The sequence below is a fragment of the Spea bombifrons genome, chromosome 5, assembly GCF_027358695.1.
Source record: "Spea bombifrons isolate aSpeBom1 chromosome 5, aSpeBom1.2.pri, whole genome shotgun sequence".
NCBI lineage: Eukaryota > Metazoa > Chordata > Amphibia > Anura > Pelobatidae > Spea > Spea bombifrons.
This window is the reverse complement of record NC_071091.1, coordinates 91,503,451-91,524,966: the sequence shown is the minus strand read 5'-3', so window position 1 is coordinate 91,524,966 and position 21,516 is coordinate 91,503,451. Positions and strand designations below refer to the sequence as shown.

Sequence of the window (21,516 nt, the reverse complement as noted above, 5' to 3'; positions counted from 1 at the left end):
CAGGGAACGTTCTCCTGCCATTCGCCAAACACAGACTTGCCCATCAGACTGCCAGAGAAGTGAGATCCGTCACTCCACAGAACACGTTTCCACGGCTCCGGTGCCGGCGAGCTTTACCCCACTCGATCCAACGTTTGGCATTGTAGTTGGTGATGTGAGGCTCGCATGCAGCTGCTCGGCCGTTCCATGAAGATCCCGACGCACAGTTTTGCTTGATTTATACATGTTCTACTTAAACCTGCCGCATATTAACAACAGGTATTGGAGACTGGCCCCGGAGGATTGTGGGAAATTGTGGCTATACCATACGAGCTAATAAGTTACAGAATGCATGCCTGCCTAAAGGCAAACGCAGATCAATGGCTGTTCCACTTGAATGGGTCTCGGGGTTACCTTATTATTTATGTAGAGCTCTGGTAATGTGCTATGAAATGGTAAAGGGAAGTATTTACATACTCGGGAACTCAACGGGTTTCTCCCGGAGACTCCAGGTAAACCACCACTTCTCTAGGCTACTAAGGGGAAAATGGGGGGGGGACTCTTTTTACCTATGAACCTCGGATTGTGTTATCAGAAATTCATTAAAGGGGCATATCGTTTTATCAATATTTTAATTGTTTTAGATATATTAGAGATCCTGCCTATAGAGCAAAGAACCCCCCCATGCACAACACCTGAAGGGGACCCCCAAACCTTCAGAACAGTTTATGATGGCAATGGTTAATGTAACAAATGAAGAAGCGGTGTCATTATATGTTTACTGTCCCTTTAAAGCAAGTCTGGCAGCCTCACTGAGATTGGAATTCTTTGTATTTGTGAAATGTATTAAACCCGTACACCTTTGTCACATTGACATCAGACACAAGACTGCTTGAAGGAGCTGTCAAGAAAAAAAATACCAGAACTCATTCATCAAATGAAAGGAAGAAAAATGTAATTGAATTGGATCTACAGTGAGAAAGGTCCCGGCAGTCTCAGCATGACCGTGAGAAACCTGTACTAAATGGTGTATACAGTTCAGATAAATGCAGGGACTGGAGGCATGGAGACTCGAGCTCTCCTTCCTATCACACCTTGTCCCACATCATCTCATTCACTGCCTTATAACAGACTGTAATGTATTCAGTGCACTTATATGAAACGCTCCATTCACTGGGACTAGCTTACCTCAACCAGGTGGCCCATTGTGTGTATTGTATTATTAGAATGACAGATTAAAGATCTGCATGTTATTAACCTGAAAAAAAGACAGCGTCAGGGACAGCGTGTATCTGTATGTATGTATAAGCAGTGTTAGGGACTGTGTGTATCTTTATGTATGTATAAGCAGTGTTAGGGACTGTGTATGTGTATGTATGTATAAACAGTGTCAGGGACAGCATGTATCTGTATGTATGTGTAAACGGTGTCAGGGACTGCGTGTATCTGTATGTATGCATAAACAGTGTCAGGGACTGTGTATCTGTATGTATGTATGTATGTATAAACAGTGTCAGGGACTGCGTGTATCTGTATGTATGTATGTATAAACAGTGTCAGGGACTGCGTGTATCTGTATGTATGTATAAACAGTGTCAGGGACTGCGTGTATCTGTATGTATGTATGTATAAACAGTGTCAGGGACTGTGTGTATCTGTATGTATGTATGTATGTATGTATAAACAGTGTCAGGGACTGTGTGTATCTGTATGTATGTATGTATAAACAATGTTAGGGACTGCATGTATCTGTACATATGAATAAACAACGTTGGGGACTGTGTATTTGTATGTATGCATAAGCAGTGTTACGGACTGTGTGTCTCTTTATGTATGTATAAGCAGTGTTAGGAACTGTGTATCTTTATGTATGTATAAGCAGTGTTAGGGACAGTGTGTATGTGTATGTATGTATAAGCAGTGTTAGGGACAGTGTGTATGTGTATCTTCATGTATGTATAAGCAGTGTTAGGGACTGTGTGTATGTGTATCTTTATGCATGTATAAGCAGTGTTAGGGACTGTGTGTCTCTTTATGTATGTATAAGCAGTGTTAGGGACTGTGTGTATATGTATGTATAAGCAGTGTTAGGGACTGCGTGTCTCTTTATGTATGTATAAACAGTGTGTGCACAGTGAGCTGCTCTAGTTTGACCCTAACAGGGCAAGGTAGAGTCCCTGCCCCTAGGCAGGGTGCAGCACTGACAGTGGGGTGAGGCTATAGTGTGTGTGTAAAGAGGAGGCCTCCCTCAGCTGCTCCCCCCACCCCCACCTCACCCGCCCCCCTGACTCCCCCTCTCCGGACAGCGCCCCGGTGCATTGTGGGTGCAGTCCGTTGTTCATTTGCCATTCGACCTCGGCGAGGGCCGTACCGTGGAGACGCATACCTGGGGCGCAGTCTGCTTCTTCCAGTTCCCGTTGTACCCCACGGGGTCACGTAGAGTGAGAGGCGCTGGGACACACAGCGAGCGCTCAGTGACCGGCTGCTGTTGGTGTTTGCTCCCAGAAGCACCCGCGCGGCTGCAGAGACCGAGGCATCCCAAACGTAGACAGAGGGAGCCGGGCTGCACGAGGCAGGGCGCGTGGCAGAGCGCGAGGTGGCCCCAGCGGGAGGGCGCGGGCCCCGGCTGGACTGTCTGCTGAGAGTAGCCGCGAATATGGCGGAGATGAACCGCAGGACCTTGGCCTTCCGGGGAGGTGGCGGCGGCCTGTCCTCTGCAGTCGCCCCTGTGAACAATAACAACAACAATGGCGTCGGTTCGGGGGTGCTGTCGGTGGACGAGTCCACGAACTGGTCCCTGCGGCAGCTTAACGGAGGAGGAGGTGGAGCGGCGGCAGGGGAAGAGGAGGTAGAAGTGGAGTTAGATGCCGAGGGCCTACTGGATGATGACGAGGAGGCAGAGGCCTACCCGGGCATGGTAATGGCAGGTCGGGGGGAGCACAGGCAAGGAGCCGGGGTTCCTGCTGGAGGCAACGGCGGCTCGGTAAGTGTGGAGAGCAGCGACGAGGAAGACGACGAAGATGAGGAAGAAGAGGAGGAGGAAGAAGATACGAGCAGCCAAGCCAGGAGACCGGAGTCCACTGGGGCGGCAGAGGAGGAGGAGGACTGCTCTATCCAGGAGGATGCCCCCCGGCGCTTCGGCCTCCTTCCTGCTGCCAGATCCCAATCCCTCCTGCCCAACCTACACTGCTTCCAGGGATCATGGCTGCAGGAGTTCCCCTGGCTACACTTCAGTCAGGAGACCGGCCTCATGTCCTGCTCCTGGTGCCACAAAGAGGAGGGCCAGTCGGGGCACGACGAGCTGACCAAGGGCACCCGAGTCTACAAGAGAGCCACGCTACTGCGTCACAACATGTCCAACGAGCACCGCATGAACGACCCCACAGCTCAGGTACGGCGATAGCGGGGGGTCGCTCCTGTCATTGTGCTTTTACTAACGCTTCACGGCGCGCGGGCTTTCTCGCGCATCATATCGGGTGGTAGTCCTCTACACTACACCCTTGGATGGTTGCTTTGAGTTATGGTGGGTCTGGAGGGTGCACTCGTTATACAAAGCAGAGACAGGATGCCCTGATCTTCAGGAAGATTACGGGTAACGGAGCGTGTATGTGTCACTGCGTTCACTGATGGGGTGCGGAAAGCCCCTTTAATAACCATGTATGTGTAAACACTTGGCACGCATAGCTTGTCGTCTTGTAGCACTGCTGGGGTCTAGGCGTAGGGTCACGTGATCAGCCTCCCCTTTGTTGAGCCGTGTCCTTGGGGATGTGTGGCTTTGCACCCCACCCTTGCTGTAAGCTGATTACAGGGCGGGGGGGGTTGGTGCTAAGTGCAGTCATCTGAGTGGCGAGGGGTGACCTACATACTGTGAGTGGGGCCTTTGCTGGTGTGAGACCCAAGCCGGAAGTTTGCTCCCCGCCCTCTCCTCCGAGGCCCCCAGCTCCCCTTCCTGCGCCCCCCTCTTTCTCCTCCCCAGCTCCCCCAGGTGGGCGCCGCCCGCTCGCGAACCGTCCCGCTGTAAGGACGTGTCGCTACGTGGCTGTTACCCAAACGGCCTCTGCTAGTGACACCACACGCTAGCCGCACACCCTGCCGGGGTCACGGTAGAGCTGTACCGTAAAGCAGTACGGCTCCGTGCCAGCTTGTGGTGTTTGTTTCTGTCTTATGTCTGTAAGACTCTTTCCCCTCCCCCTCATTATCACTTGGTCTTCACAAAACTTTATTTAATCTTCATCAGAGCGATACTATATCCCCTAGAGCACCTACCACATAAAACAGCCAGGCTATTGAGGTGGCTAATGTTGCTCTATCTCTGGCTGTTAGCCCACTGCTGAGGGTTTATGCCATACTAGTCATAAATACGTAGAATAATGCCCTGGTGTACACTGTGGGTTAACATCCACTGGTTTAGCGTGCCAGCAGCGTACGGGTTAAGTGAACGTTGTTGAATGGCGTGGGACGGTGTCGGGACAGTATGTGACGTCGTCCTTATCGGCAGTTCGGTTGGAAGAGTTTTGTTCTGCTGCTCCAGCGGATGGTGTTGTAGAAGCGCACGCAAACCAACCAGTAAACATCATTTTGTTCGTTATCTTACAGATAGCTCAATCACTTTAGGGTAACTTATAGTGTCCCTTTACATTGGGGAAGTAATTCATGGTTTGTGACACAACGTATAAAGTTCCATAGTGTGTGTGTGTGTGTGTGTGTGTGTGTGTATATATATATATATATATATATATATATATATATAATATGCGCAGCGATTAACCGTTTGTGAGTAGAGGTCACATGTATACCCGCAGTCTGTTAACTTCCCATCGTCTTGTAAGTACGTTTGCGTGCATTTGGTGACTTCCTGATTTAATGCCTAGTGTCTTGTAAAAAGCGTCAGGCTAACTAGTGCCCCGGGACCAAAAGCAGTTATGCTTCAAAAGTTTTGGGTCAAAATTTCCTTGTTTGGGTCCATTAAAATAGCATAAAATGCATCAGAAATATCACCCATCACTCCTGTGTTCCACTAATCCAAGTTTAAAAGACTAATCATTAGAAAACCCTTTTGAAATTGTCACAGCTAGAAATGTTCTTGTTTCCCATGAAAACAGCTCAGTGACCCCAAACATTTGAATGGCAAAAATAGAGTAAATGCAGAATATTCATTGTGTTTAATGTTTTTTTTTTTTGCTTGCCTTCCCGTTTTAGGAGCCCGAAATAAAACAGGAAGGTTCAGAGACCTACAGTGACTACAGTGCTAAACCAAATGAGAACTCCTACTGCTACCAACTGCTGCAAGAGCTGAATGACCAGAGAAAGAAGGGGATTCTTTGCGATGTCAACATCGTGGTGAACGGCAAGGTTTTCCGAGCTCATAAAAATATCCTGGTTGCTGGCAGCCGGTTTTTTAAAACCCTATACTGCTTTACAAACAAGGAAAACCGCGACCAAACCACCGTGACGTACTTAGATGTCGTAGCTGTCCATGGTTTTTCGGTCATCTTGGACTTCATGTACTCTGGTAACCTTGTACTGACCAGCCAGAATGCCATCGAGGTGATGACGGTGGCCAGCTACCTGCAGATGACCGAGGTCGTCCAGTCCTGTCGTAACTTCATCAAAGATGCCTTGAATATCAGTATAAAGTCTGAAGCTCCCGAGAGCGTTGTAGTGAACTATAACAAAAGGAAGAATAAAGATGGCCACTCGCCCCGTGACCCCAAATCCGGTAGCTTCTGGGCCACTCGCAATCTCACTAACCTGGCGAGCAATGCAAAGCTAGATGGTGACGGCTTTAATCTGGACGAGACGCCGACAGACAACTTCCAGTCCAACGACTCCACCTGGATTCAGGATAGTTCCCCGGAGGTGACAGAGATCGAGCCTCAGGCTCAGGCAAAGGTGTTTGTGTGGAATGATATGGGCTCCAACTCCGTGGGTATGCAGGAGCCCAACAAGCCGCGACGGAAAAATCAAACTACTAAAAGATTTGTTTATAACATCCCCCCGAACAACGAACTTCAGGTGGATGGTAACTCGATGCTCCAGCAACCTGTTCCCTACCCCGAGGAGGACGTGCAGTGCTTCCAAGATGGGGCAGGTAACGTTGGTTCGCCGTGTATTATTTCTCTATAATTATCCAAACACTTCATTGCTATTTATTAACCTATTTAGGGCCGGAATACAGTTTCTGCAGTTATTTTGTCGGACATCGTACTGTTTTCTGTTAACCTGGCTGTGTGGAGCTGCTCGGGTAGTCCGTAGCGTGCAGGCTGTTGCGGTGGCCTAGGTGTCAGATTCTGCACTCGGATGTCGCTGGGTGTTCTGTTCCGGGCCCGATGGTGATTTAGCGTCTTCAGACATTGCGCAATTTGATTTGTGGGCTATAAGGCTGCGTCTGTCTTATTACTATAAGTGAGGAAGCCGGGAAGTCGCTGGCAGCATGTTCCTTGTCTGTCGGGGAAGAGGCTGCGTGGTTTGGGGAGGTTTAACCATTGTGCTGCCAGGTGAATTTTATTGTATTGCCGCACCTGAGCAAACACTTGTTACCGCTGTATCTTTCCCGCTGCTGGTTGTTTGTTCGCAGGCACAGCGGAGGGTTTGATTGACTGCGACTGGCTTTGTCTTTTGTTAATGTTGGCTTTAGTGCTGGTAATGAAGCATTGTGAAGCCTGCGCCTGCGGGGCTCCATTACACTTTACCTGCTAGCTCACCGTGGAGGTGCGGCAGCCATCGCACGCCCTGTAACATGTGTAACCCGAGACATTGACGGAGACAAAGGCACCCACCGCTTACACAAAGCCACGCGAGTAATGTTTCCGGACGTTTCACCCGTTCGTTGTGTCCTTGGAGATGGTTCTGAGAGCACTTTAGGATCTTGCTAGTAATTATTACTTCTCTCGCTACGTGACGTATGATCGCGTTATCGGAATCTTGGTGGCAGGGTGGAGCGTTGTACGTTCTGCTGGCAAGCTACAAATTCTCTTCCCGCTTCTATACGCGGGGTGTTAAAACATGGAAGAGTTGTTTCACTGAATGGAAAATGTAGCGTTCATTCTGAATTGGGTTTTGAGCTGCGGGATCCTCCTTGTCTTCTGGTTTAGTATCCCGTCTGGCAATGTGTAGTTACAAAGTATTTGAGCCGTGATACTCAGTGCTGAACCTGATAATGTTGTACAGCATACCGGTGCCATAAGCTGGGGCAGAGGAGTTTAAGTGATTTCTCTAGGAATTCAGTCTGGGCCGGTTGCTTCGTGACTTCTCGAGGGGCCGCGTAGCACAAGCGCCTTTTTTTCCTCACAGCATTTAGTTCTTTACGTCAAGTTGTCTGTATGCTCTTGCGTTTGACTGTTCTAATAATCTCTTTATAGTTTGTGACATTTAGACAGGTCCATAACACGTAATCCATCGCCGTCCGAGTGGCGCTGCTTCCATGGCTGATAGGGCTGCAATAAGTTCATGCGGGGGCTGCATCGTGTGGTGTTTGGAGCATCATTTGGCCATCTATGCAGTAGTCAGCCATGCTTTATGGTTGTACAGCCAGAGTATGAAGAGTATTATAATAGATCACATGCTGCGCTAGTGTCCATGCGGCCCATGGTGGTAACTTAGACTATGTCAGCCCGGAGACTGCTGCCAACACGTGACGCACACACAGAACCTACTGCTATGACATGATCGTTCTGTTTCACAACTTACCAGTACGTCGTATGGGTGTCAGTTGTAAAAGTGATTAAATCCTCCTTCAAATATCTCAAATGCTTACAATACTTTTATACTGAAGCACAAGTTTTAGAGGCTCCCGTTAATGGAAGTTAACATGTGATTTATTCAGCAGCACATGGTAAGTTTCCCGCACCGTGATTAGATAACAAGTTGCATTCATTGCTGCGAGGATCAGCCGCGGGGCTGTAGGGTAACGTTCATTGCTGCGAGGATCAGCCGCGGAGCTGTATGGTAACGTTCATTGCTGCGAGGATCAGCCGCGGAGCTGTACGGTAACGTGCATTGCTGCGAGGATCAGCCGCGGAGCTGTATGGTAACGTTCATTGCTGCGAGGATCAGCCGCGGAGCTGTATGGTAACGTTCATTGCTGCGAGGATCAGCCGCGGAGCTGTATGGTAACGTGCATTGCTGCGAGGATCAGCCGCGGAGCTGTATGGTAACGTGCATTGCTGCGAGGATCAGCCGCGGAGCTGTACGGTAACGTGCATTGCTGCGAGGATCAGCCGCGGAGCTGTATGGTAACGTGCATTGCTGCGAGGATCAGCCGCGGAGCTGTATGGTAACGTGCATTGCTGCGAGGATCAGCCGCGGAGCTGTGTGGTAACGCGCCTGTAGGATCTTGTGTGTCCCGAGCCGCACGCTGCATTCTTTCTGCTTTTGGAAGCTGTTTTTTTCCACCCAGGATTACTGCCCTTTGCTTTCTGATCTGCTGTGTTTATGGTCTTCATTCTATGTATATATAGTACATTATTTTAAAATCACCAGTTTATGTTCTAAAGCCTTTTCTTGTGACGCAAATCCCAATGTTTCTATAATGCTTGCAGTGAACCCGATTTATATTGAACCCGATGTATAATGAGCCCGCTGTTTTAATGGTGCTGCACCTTTTACAAAGAATGCAGCTCTGGTTAAAAATTACCTTTCCAGCCCCCGCCGTGTGCTTCACAGAGTACAAACATGGGGGCCGGTGATAGTGATGACGGTTCCATGCAAGCCATTCTGTAAAGCGCCGAATACATCTTGTAACGTAAATAAAAGCAGTGCAGACGCGGCTCCGTTGAATGAGCCCAGCGGCAGAAATACATGTTCGGCCTGAATTGCCCTGCTCTTAGAATTTCAGTATATGTTGAAAGTGAATTTAGAGGCACAGGTGAAAAACATGCATATCTTTTTGGGTTCCGGGAAGGAGTGGAGGGGCGCTGCTCCCGTTACAACTACATTTCTATTTCTACAGTATAAATCTACCAATATTAACCCTTTTTAAAGCAAGCGTCACTGATGACTAACTATGGCAAAAACCGCCTCTTAAAGCAGGCCAAAGCTTACAAACTGATTTTCTTTCAGGTACCTCAAGTGAATTCAAGTTTGGGATGTTCCCGGAGTCGTGGACGAGGGATACTTGGGAGAACGGTGAGCTCTTCTAATATTCAAAGGCGTATTTTTATTTCTGTCCGTGTCTTTTATTTTTTTTTTTTTTTTAATCTTTATGACGCTAAACCCGCTGATTCCTTCTGAAGGTGATGCATCCGCCGGACTGATGAATAAGCTGAAATGCCCCCATTGCAACTATGTAGCAAAATACAGAAGAACGTTAAAAAGACACTTGCTCATCCACACGGGAGTGAGATCTTTTAGTTGTGACATCTGCGGGAAGTTGTTTACCAGGAGAGAACACGTGAAAAGACATTCCTTGGTAAGATTTGGCTTTTTTGTCTAATTATTCATTTGCATAGAGCGGTTGACTAGCAATGTTCTGACATGCGAAGCAAGGACCGGCTCGGGTACGGCTGACAGACGCTTCTGGTGTTTAATGTCGATGATGATGATGATGATGATGAAAACCAGGGCTCCATAGCTGCCATCTGTCTTAAAACGGCTAGGGAGCCGTGCAGAAAATCTGTGCGTAGACTGTTTGGGAATCTCCAAGATTATCTTCAGTAATCTGGATCACAGAAGGCAGCATCTGATAAATAATCCCGCTGACACCATATGCAAAGCCGTTCAGTGCGGGGATCCACTCACAGATGAGGAGCACGCCGCTGCTTTACAACACACATGATATCTTTACCACCAATCAGCTTCAGTGCTGAACGGGAACGTCATGGGGGGGGTCCCCAACGCTGTCATTAAACTGATCGGCTGCTTTGAGCGTCGGTGCAAATGGTCACCCCACAGACAAGTTTATATTTTTGGGGATTTTTTTGTTGGTGACTGTTAAAGAATGCATATTAAAGTACTTCTATATGAGGAGGCCGTCCATGACATTAAACTGTATCTTTAACTCTTTTTGGCATATTTTTAAATCAAAGCATGGTGATGCCTTTAACAAAGTGCATTTCATGAATGATTTACATTTAAAGAGATGGTCTAATGTCCCAGACAGCCTCACCAAGGCTGGGGGTAAATACATTGTGCAGGGAGATCGTTGGGCGGCACGTATCTGCTGCGGGGCACAAGCATACTATTTAATTTAAAGGGACCTCTCAGCTATCATTCTTTTAATGTTAATAGGGAATTTACAATAAACACACATTGATAATCTGTCTGTACACGTTTTGTATTCAAATAGAGGACAGATAGATAAAGAATTGTAACCACTTTATATCACATGACTGCGTTTCTATAATCCGACTAGATCTCTTTACCTGCTGCTGGTTACCGGGCAGAGACACCCCCCGTGTACTATTCTGTCACTCACGCGTGGGGGAAGGGTTACCATACTGCTTCTCGCTGATATCTAAATATTCTATCCATCCTCCCTTCCCCTTTTTGCCCCACAGTTACCTGTTGTGCGGGCTGATCGTGTGTATCAGGGCTGTACTGTTATGGGGTCAATGACCTTATTTAATAAATAGAACGGATACAATGATAACCTAATGAAACCATCACAGTATATTCCATGTAATGAAGACCTGCAAAAGTTTCGAGCGATAGTCCTGTTACGCCGAGAAAATGCAGCCTGTCGTTGGTAGTTTTTTATATATAGAAAAAGTATGGCGTTCATTGGCTTTCAGGACATCTTGTCTTTTGAAGTCCATCTGAAGAAGATGCTCCAGAATATTCTCACATTTTGCCTGACTTTTAAGTGCGTCCTTCCCTTTATTTTGATGTAAATATCTGTTTTGGATTTTTGAGCACGTTTCTCAATCTGTAAGAAGTACCGCAGAGAATTTTTAACTAAAACCCTTGCACGTTTCTGGAATGCTCTTCTCATTTTAATTGTAATTGATACTGACTTTTTTTTTTTTTTTTTTTTTTTTTTTGTTTAGGTGCACAAAAAGGATAAAAAATACAAGTGCATGGTGTGTAAGAAGATCTTCATGCTAGCAGCCAGTGTGGGAATTCGGCATGGCTCTCGACGCTATGGAGTTTGTGTAGACTGTGTGGATAAATCACAACCAGGGCTTCAGGAGTCAGGTGCTGACCAAGCAGCAGATCCAGACTTCCCCAGGGATGAAGAATACGATGACAATGACCCTGTGGAGACAGTAGATGCAGATGATGACCTTGTAGATGATGGAGAAGAGCAGAACGATCATTCTAGGTGGTCAGAGCAGAACGACCCATCGCGTTGGGGAGAACAGAACGACCCCTCACAGTGGGAAAGACAAAAACCTCCGCCTCGATGGGATGATTCAGGAGATGTTTGCATGACGATAGATGACTGACGGCCAACAGGCATTTAAACTCAAGGGTGCTGCATCAGGACAGAGAGTTTGGTTGTTTAGACATTTGGGACTGAAGGCAAAACATGGTACCGGTCTGGACAATAGTTATTGCTGTGAAAACTGTAGGGTCAAAGCCTTATAGCAAAAAATATTTTTATTTTGTCTTTTTTATTTTTAATTTTTTTTTTTAATATTTGCACAGGACTGTACAGAATCCAACCATTTGGTTGAAATATAGAGTCCTCACATCTCCAATCAGTTTTTTCAAAGAAATAAAATGTATTTTTATTTATAGGATATAGCTATGTTTGTCCGATCAGAGTATAAAACTACTATTGTAACGTCATTACATGTATCGGTTAAATTGTGTTATAATGGCCAGAAAATATGTTGAATCACTGTGTGAATGTGATGTAACGCTGCAGTTCGAGAGGTGTCAGGAACACGTTGATTTGATCTGTACATCGGTACTGACTCCTCCACCATTGTGTGGCTCAAACTGCCCTTAGCACTGCTGTTCAGTTAAGCTCACATGCAGTCTGTATCCATTTCGGGTGATTTGTGTTCGTTTTTGTTATGCGTTCTAAGCAAATCTGTCATGGGTTCGGATAGAAAGTTAAGATCCTTTTCTAGAGCAGTGCTACCTTTATGTCACTCGCTACTTGTGGCGATTTATGTTCCCCTTTTGAATTAATTTTTTTCACTGTAATTATATTCACCACTTTGTTTTCTTAATTTAAATTATTTTATTGTTATGAAGCCGCCTCTTTGTATAATGCTCCCTGTCCCTTACAATCAGGTCAAGTCGGAGGTTTGCTTTTAACCATGTCGCGAACTCGAGAAAGTGATGAATTGTAGTAAACTGGAACGGTTGTATATGTGTTTATATAAAGGGATTATGGAGAAGCAGGAGTGGTCAGCAAGTCACTCTAGCCTTCAGATCTGATATTATGCATCAGTTACCTCCTTATTTTGCTGCTTTCATGTTTTTTTATTTACATTCTGAATGGCAGACACCATAATATAACTTATTTATAAATCCTTTTAGAACGTTCTATATTATATGCTAGAAACCAAGTGGTCAAATGAGTTTCACTTTTTTTTTTTTTCTTTTCTTTTGAAGTACACAATTTTTTCTTGACATATATAATGAGACGCACTCACTCACACACACACACACGCTAACATCAAACCGGATCACATTACATTTCTCATGTCCCCTTGAGTCCTCATCGAGGCAGGTTCCATTCTTCAAAGGGATCCACTTACTTATCTTCCCCATTTTTCATTATTTAGTTTAAATTAGATACATTACACTTGGGAATATAATAGTTTATATATATTTTTGCTTGAGTATTTCATATTTCCTCTGGGAGGTTTCAGACGCCTTCTGCAGAAAGGCACTCGTTTTCAGCTGGAATAGATCAGAGGATAAAACAGCCTTTATTGTTTAAAGTAACCGCAGCTTCGAGGTTCTGTACGCCGGCCCCCATCCTTTCCTTTTGGGACACGTTATTGGTTTTTCAGCGATGTTATGTAGACTTCTGTTGTTAGACATGTCAGAGTTACAAATGTAGTCCTCTGTGCGTTAGAGCCTATATTCATTGGGTATAGATGTGAGGAGCCTTGGCCTTCCCCATTGTCTGACTAGTGCTTATATAAACCATTCAAGGTACTAATGGGCTATGTGATGAGGCGGTGGGTTGCTCAGTAATGGCGCCCAGTCAGAAGAAACCCCCCTATTGGTGAAGAAAACATTACTCAACTGTCCCTAAAGCCAGTGCAAACACACAGCCTTACATCGTTACCACTTGGCACCAGTTTTGGAACTAACATTTACATTATCTTCTGCGGATTTAGGAGGGGAGGAACAATCAGTAGGCTTATCTGAAATACCAGTTCCCAACCCAGGAATGGTGGCTTTGGCAGACTTCTGCTTGGTCTTCTTCAGAACTTCTGTTCATCCCGTTTGTAGAGCGGGGTATTATTTCCCAGCGTGCCGCCGACGCTTCAAACCTTTTCAACGCTACCGGCTCGGCCCCCTTGCCTGTTTGCGGTTTTGCTCACGGCTCTGGCACTTTAAAGGCTAATTTTCTGTGAGTGTGCGTGTTTTTTTTCTTCAAAGAAAGCTGTTGACTGTTAATAAAAGTCTCTTAAAGTTAACTCTCGCTTGATGGAGATGAGAAACTGCTTGAAATGCTTCATGTCAGGAATTTCTGCTAAATCTACACCTCGATTTCCAGAAAGCATAATACCTCCGTAAACTTCTGAAATTTATACGATTTTTTTTTTTTTTTTTTTTTTGTGGTTGGGGTCCAATATAGGTTTAGTTTGTTTTAAAAGATTAAAAAAAAAAAATAAGAGTATTTTAAACGTGGAGATTCTGTTTTGCTTTGTGAATATGTAAGTAGAGTATGTTTTATTTTCCCCGTCTCATCTAGTCCCCTATAAATAATTTGCTCCTTTATAGAATTGTCAATATATACATATATATATATATATATATAAATATATATAATATATACATTTCACAGAAATCTGCTTTATTAGGAACAAACTCACTCGATGCGTAGAAACTGGAGCTGGCTTTAAACTCTTGTGCGTTTACTTTTTTCACAAATAAGAAATCTTGAAACTGAATTCTTTTACTACTTCAATCATTTTATGTATATTCGATAAATTATGACCAAATGTGATGTTAGATTGCATACAGTAAATTTAAATATACACTTGGTACACTACGGCATTGTTGTGGCTTTTATTTGACGTTTTGTTTTATGGCTGTGCTTTTAGTCGCGATCAAAAGGGGGAATGTGGTTTGTATTAAAGTGAACGTGTCTCCCAAACGCGTGGATGGCAGGGTCCACCGCAGGTAGGTACGCAGCTTTCCGTGACGTGGTGAGGGGGCATCCCCCCCCCCCGGCAGCAGTGTTCGGAGCTTTTATGTTGAGGCGAGCTGGGACTTGCCTGTATTCATAAACTATACCGGTGTGGGAAGAGCGCGGGTTCGCTGGCCGCCGGTAACCCAGTGATACAATCTGGTAGAAGGGAGCCGGGAGCTACTCTTTGCGCCGATCTCTTTCACCCGTGGTGTATCTCGTGCATCAGTTATTTAGCCTGCCGGGGCCGTCAGACACATGGGGATATGTAGCATTGCAGACACGGCGCAGCTGTTGACTTAAACCATACCTATAGGGACCTAGTTGCAGTTTGCTACGTATACAGATATATCGCCAAGCTCCTTTTGTTGCTGTAAGTCCACTTTTATGTGAAGCGCTTGCTTGGAGGTCCTGCTTAGTCGCTGCAAAGCACAGGAATATAAACCAATACATCATAAACCAAAACATCCTAGGCCTGGCTTAATTTACCTGCAGGAGAATACATTTTATACCCCCGATTAGTGATTCATAGTAAAGCTCTTGATAAAGGATGGGACATGGATAACCTTATCAAAAACAAAACACATTCACGCGGTTCTATGCGTTCTCCCATGAAACAGACGTGTATACGACGACCATTAACAAGGCTGTTTATAATATAAAATAAGTTGATGGTGCCTCCCGTCAAGCTTTACAGATATTTGCTAAACGCACAACTCAGCGAATCGATCTAAATGCTAAAGATTTGTGATCCGTGCTGCGTGGACTACATACCGCGTGGACTATAATCTGTATAATAGGCACACAGATATGCATGTGGCGGGGTGATCCTGCTGGCAACCAGAATATTAATACAAGCGATTGTTCTAGTTGGCTCTGTTCCCCCTTTGGTTCTTCTGATGGAGGTATCCCTTAGAAACCTTTGATCCCAAATGACTCGCATGCAGGTTACAGTTGACGATTCGGGCATTCTTTTGTTCCTTAACCCTTTCTTTACTGATGGTGTTTTGTGCCCAAAAACCGGAGACACTTTTTTAGCATTTCTAACAGTTTCCAAATCAGCTTAGCTGAGGGTGATAACCACAAAACAGGGTGTACGGGAAAAGCAAAAGGCTGGCATTAGCCCATTTCTAAAAAAAAAACTAAATGTGGGTGTAGGGTATTACTTTTCTTTGTGTTCCTTTGTGTACATTGTATTGATTTTATTTGCAGGTGGTAGAGGGGGGTGGCTGGCTGTGCCATAATGTCTGATCCCCTGAATCACAGCAGGGACCAGACAGTTTCTTTTATGGATCAGCTGGCAACCCGGCGGCACACTTTTTGTTTAACTTGCTGCTGGATAACTTTTCTCCCCCCCACACACACTTTAATGAGGCTGCTGATTGGTCTCCAACCGATCAGCAGCACTCACTAATGAATGCATTCTGTCATTGGCATCCAATAATTCATAATGGAAGTCTTGTGTGATGGGACTGGGAGGCTTAATGGCAGTTCCCGAGTACTGCATTGGGTGCAAGGCAGTCCCCTGCACCAGAACCGCCATTCGCGGGATCCGATAATGTTTCTTTTTCTGAGACAGCTGCACTCACTTTACATGAATGGAGCATCGCGTTCATTCAGTATGCTATACATTCATTCATAATGGAAGTCTTGTGTGATTGCAAACAACTTTTTCAGCGTGGGGATCATGAATGACGGTTCTCAGGGGCTGGTTTGGATTCCTAACACTCAGGAAATGGCCTTCGCTTGTTGCTCACAAACATGTGATTACTGCAATTTAGTTCCATCTGTATCCTGATTAATTAAACCGTGTTACGCGTGGTTAAGAACATGCTGGGTCAACGTACACTGTAAAGGGCCAGCTGTACAGAGCTTGAGCTGTAAGGAGAACATGGCTGGCCCTGTGCAATGTGTAGTTAGATAAGTGAGATGTCGTCAATCTCCTCACTCTTTGAATTATACATTATACAGTGCCAGCTCTGCCCTTCTTTCTGGAAACACTTTACCAGTATTGGGCCTTTATAATAGTGAGGGAGTTAAAACTCACCTGTTTCACTTAGTGAATAGACCCCACTATGATACCAGGTCACTTTCATCCATTCATCTCTCAGTTACTCTCTCTTCCTTCCTTACCTCTTGCTATATTGCTTGAGTCTCGGCCCTTTCACCTTCCGCACATAGCATAGAAAACTATCCATACGTTGTGTTTTTATGATCCCTTTTATTTTCTAGCTCAGACATCATCTGCCTGCCCGAAAGCCATAGCAAGAGCACTGCATTCAAATGATTTCTTCTTATATATATATATATATATATATATATATATATATATACTCTATACTATATTATATTAAAATGACCTAAAAATATAAAGTAATAAAATGTTTTGAATAGATCCATAATATTATTTTTTTATATTGCGCCATCAAATTCCGTAGCGTTGCACTCGTCAAACGTAATGCTCTCGATGTCTTTGTTATCCGTGATGTACCGGAGCCAGATTAACCGTTTGTACAAAGTAAAGCAGCATTAAGCAAGCCAGTCGGCCGCACAGTATGGGCTATACAGCAGGTGAAGTAAGTGTGTACTTAAGAATAACTTGAGAGGAAAAAAAAGGGTTAAACTAGCTCTGCCACCTCTTGCCGCAGATCTTAGCTTTAAATATTACTTAAATGATTACAAAACATTAATAATATTCTAATAAATAAATACTTTATCTATTCTAATAAATAAATTAAGTATGCCAAGAAGTACAGCTCTAATAGTCCGTGTTTCTTCGTATGAATAGATGAGTATTAATAGTTTCCTGATTTTACTTTTTTTGAGGCTCAGACTTTAGCAAATCACTCATTTTAGATAATATTCCAGCCGACTTGGTGCCACGAAGCCCTCGGACCTGACTCCTGAGCCTTCCTAAAACCAAGCAGACTCAACTCAAAGGCGACTCCAGCGAAGAACAAACTGTCGGGGAGATAATGAATTCAGCCAGATAGGGGCTGATCAAATTAACCCCGGCAAGTTTCATTAGCATAAGCATGTTTATACTAAGACCCCGTTAAGTGCCTTTATTTTTTTAAGGCGGACTTGTTTACTTTGTTTTGGACCGGAGGGTTCCCTTCATTCAAATAACAAAACAGACAGACATAGTAGGGTATTGAGAAACATCATTTGCATGTCAGTCTCTCCAATCTTTGTATTGTGTTTAGTATTTGATGTAGAACAATTGGATGAACAGAGTTTGGGGGCCGGTGGGAAAACATGCAAATTGAAACAGAAACGCATATCTTTTCTTTACAAAACATCAACTGTTCTTAAATCCCCAAATGAAGCCATTTGCATTTCCAGCTTGTGTTGGGTTTGATGCCTCTTTGAAGCCCCCCAGTAGGTAGTAGACACTCAGGCTCGTGTAGAATTACGTACCGCCATGGGTGAAACTCATTGTAGCTGCAGGTTCTCCAACAAAATCAGAGAGGTTCTTATCAAAGCCGTATTAATGTAGAGGAAATTTCTGTATACATGTTCCTGACGAGTAGAACCAGGAAACACAGGGCAGCCTGAATCCTTTTTAAAGATTATTCCAAAAACAATATAACAACATCTATGTGGGCTTTGTAGATTCTGCTGACCCACAACTCCAAAGGCATCAAGCGGGAGTTCTGAATAATTGGACCTGTACCTTGTATTTACCAAACCGTGAATACATCACCCCTACGTTTCCAAGGACCCTAGGCCGTAACGCACCCCCACCCATCACGTAGCATATCCGCTGTATGACATAGAAAAGATGCTGCTCTGAGGTTGTGTTGTTTGACTACTTATTTTGTGTAACTATGGTCATCAATATGTATATATATATATATAGTAAAGTAGGTTACCTATGGATATCCAATCTATTTATTACAGGGCAGTTTGAGAGGTTCTTGTGAGACTGAGACAAGTAATGGGACGAACAGTATTAGGAGTGCTGAGATGATCTTGTGAGGATTGTATCCAGGTGAGGGCCGCATGTAAGCGTTGTGTCGTCAGGTTTTGTGCTCCTCTGTGATTTACAGCCCCGTGTGCCCTCTCCAGGTACGGCCCGTGCTCATTCACATCCGCTCCTGTATATTCTGGAGATGTGGAACACAATGCAAGGGCCATACTCAGCCGCCGGGGCAGCTCTGCTCAATGGCCAGTTGAGCCGTTGACATGTCACAGATGTCACAAAGGCCTTTACATGACAAATGTAAACACATGCACAGCAGGGGCCAAATCTCTGTTTAATGACTCAGTGTTCTTCACCTCCATGCATAATGGGCAGCAAACAGGCCATGGTGTTTGATTCACCAATTTCACTACAGGTACCTAAGAAAAAGACAAAATAAAAAACGTGTTTTCAGTCAAGACTATACAGAACTCGTTACATTTCCAGTGCCGGCAGATTCTGTAGCGATATCACAATAAAGGGAAGGTAGAAATTAACAAAAAACATTAAAACCTCCGGCAGCACTTAGATAGGGGTGGTAAATTTCCGCCCCAAAACATGTTCTTTTTGGATACATTCGTGGAGAAAGAGACGTGTTTCTACTCCTGCTACGCTCCGCAACAGAGGATCCCTCCCATCAGTGACAGTCCGAGTGTTATCCAGGTCATAAAAAAATCACACACATTATTTATTACTGTTACATTTTTATTATGTAATCAACCTGATCACCGATTGGTTACTGTAAGGACTCACCTGCGGAACAGTGGTGACATCCTGTGACGAACCACTTCCATACATCCGTCATTCAGCCTGTGATTAGGCTGCATCAAGGCGACCATAGGATGTTGCGCGCATGCCTAATTACGTCACCACAGGCCTTTACCCAGTCCTCTACATCCCCTGGCCTCAAGTGACCCCAGAAATCAGGTATCCAGTCTGACCCATTTGGTGTTGTTTGACCCGGCTAGTTCTTTGACCTTGTTTACGTATCCTGATTTGGCTCTGACGTTCTTGACTTTGAGTCTGATGTGTCTTGTCCAGTATCTCAACTTCTGCTTTCTGCTTTGGGGCCTGACGTTTTCCAGTACTGGTTCTGGCCAGGCTTGGTTTGTGGCTTGGTTCCAGATTACTGATTTAGCATAGCTAGTTCTTGAGTCGACCTGTTTCACGACTTTGCCTGTCCCAGCGGTTCCTTCCACTTGCTTCAGTCAGTCCCTACTCACTGCATATCTCCGCTCCTGGGCAGGTGGCATAGAGGTGTAAAGTACTTCTGCGTTGGGGGAACATGGTACATTGTCTTTTAGGGTGTTCATTAGTGCCTCCAGCCTGCTCACCAGTCAGCAGTCATCTTCACACCTAAATATCTGTGAGAACACAATTTATGAATCCTGAGTTTGAATGGTTTCTAAAGAAGAGAAGCTAATGTGTCCAGACTGACCATAGCTACATCCAACCTGGTGACACCAGATGACTCAGTATGGAATGTTGCAGATTACGTGGGACGGTTTACTTACTTTAGCACTGATCTTCCTTCGTTACCAACCATCCACAAACTCCCATGTTGTGGGATATTCTCCGGAGATCCCCAGCATTCCCCACCTTGTATCGCCTCAGGGGAGAGTTATGGAGTATGTGTAGAAAATCAGCAATAATGACCTTTTCAGCAGATGTATTGGCGGTGGATGCCAACTGTCACCCAGTGCATAGAGAACACATAAAAGTAAGGCTCGTTTCTTTGGCCAATCATTCAAAAGCATTCATATTGGAGAAAATGATAAAAAAGGAAATAAATGTTTCATGAATTATTTGTGAAAAGGGATTTTATCGATTCTCTATATAATTCAGTCAATTTTGTATTGGGGTGGACTGAGTGTCACTCACTGGAGCAGCAATATTTTTGTAATGTGTGATGGGCACACAAAGTAAAAGTATACTTGGGGGGGCTCTGTGAAATTTACTTACCAATCAAAGAAATTCTCCTAAAATATATATATTTTTTTTAAGAAAGAGTATAAGGCAATGACAAGCTAATTATATATATATATATATATATATATATATAAATAACACTTTTTAATGCACACACTCACACGTATTCACACACACCGTCACGCACATACATTCAGCCACGCATACCTACCTCCTGTTTTTGTGTCTAGACTCTGGAAAGGCTCATCCTTAGGGATCCAGTGGCTGTTGTTTGGTCTACTATGGATTGTCTGGTCATTAATTATTATTTCAAGTATTTTTTTAAACATCATTCCTAGTTTGGCTTTAAGGCTGTATGGGTTTTTCTATTTCAGTTTATGTATGTTTATTTTGATAATTTTGGTGATTAGACACTTGTAGGGTAAAGGGCTGAGACGGCAAGAAGAATGTTCACTGCGCACAATCCAGTCCCTGTACTATTCATAGTGAACAAAATGGTTGGTTTAAAACAAGCACAGAATGGATTCAGTCAGGGTGCAATTGCTGCCTAAAGACGTTGTTATGCTCAACACCCTAGTGGCTATTTGTGGAACTGCAAATAAAAACAAACAGAAAAGGCTTGTGGCAGTTTCCCAAAATGTTAAATCAAAGAACCCCAGGGGTAATTGTCCTACTACCCCCCCCCTTGCCAGCCCTCCCCTGGAAGAGTCACTATTTAGCATCATCATCTTTGTACATTAGGTGTTCCCTAAAACAAAACGAGGCTTAAGACAAATTATTGATTTGCCTTTTGCAACAAGTCTTTGTCTTTCATCTTGGAGATGAAAAGGCTGGACTCTCTTAAAACTTTTCACACGCTCTTTGACTTTTATGAAAGTTATACTTCTCTTCACTCCAAAGCCTTAGTTAACAATAAAATTGTAACTGTTAATATTTAACTTTGTAAGTCATGTATTAAATACATATTGGTTCGTTAGGGTTAAAAGGGTGCTGCCTTAATCTCCTGGGAAAGTTCCCAAACCCTTGGTGTGTGACAGCGTTTAGAAAGAAAGACTCTCCGCCTAACAGCGAAGAATTTGAGGAAATTGAAATCCGCCGTGGATTGTTTCACAATTGTCTAACTCCGTAATAAAGCATAACCCAGCACATGCGCGGCTCTGGCTTTTGTAAATAGCAGCGGCGGCTCTATTTTATTTATATATGTTTAGTATGGTGGAAAAATGGTGGAGATGGAAAATCCTTTTGGAAGCAAAGGCTGAATGGTATTTCCACAACAATGTTATAAAATAACGTTCTAAAATACAATCTAGGAAACAAAAATACAGATTTAACATATTGATGTACTCCCAGCAGGGGCTACCAAGAGCAGAATGGGAATTGT

General features: G+C 44.3%; 1 protein-coding gene across 1 annotated transcript; it reads left to right on the top strand.

The window, feature by feature from the left end:
• Positions 1-2,545: 2,545 nt before the first annotated feature.
• ZBTB10 (zinc finger and BTB domain containing 10) lies at positions 2,546-12,402 on the top strand. Its single transcript, XM_053466949.1, has 5 exons — positions 2,546-3,370; positions 5,179-6,070; positions 9,040-9,105; positions 9,213-9,388; positions 10,965-12,402. Exons 1-5 carry the CDS (start codon positions 2,636-2,638, stop codon positions 11,361-11,363), a joined length of 2,268 nt encoding a protein of 755 aa, XP_053322924.1. The 5' UTR covers positions 2,546-2,635; the 3' UTR covers positions 11,364-12,402.
• Positions 12,403-21,516: the final 9,114 nt, after the last annotated feature.

What these genes read in the sequence shown, in the direction of transcription:
- ZBTB10 (XM_053466949.1), top strand. Translation starts at nt 2,636, where the DNA reads ATGGCGGAGATGAACCGCAGGACCTTGGCCTTCCGGGGAGGTGGCGGC. An exon ending in TGAACGACCCCACAGCTCAG is followed by an intron (nt 3,371 to 5,178) that starts GTACGGCGATAG and finishes TTCCCGTTTTAG; the next exon opens with GAGCCCGAAATAAAACAGGA. An exon ending in GAGGGATACTTGGGAGAACG is followed by an intron (nt 9,106 to 9,212) that starts GTGAGCTCTTCT and finishes TTCCTTCTGAAG; the next exon opens with GTGATGCATCCGCCGGACTG.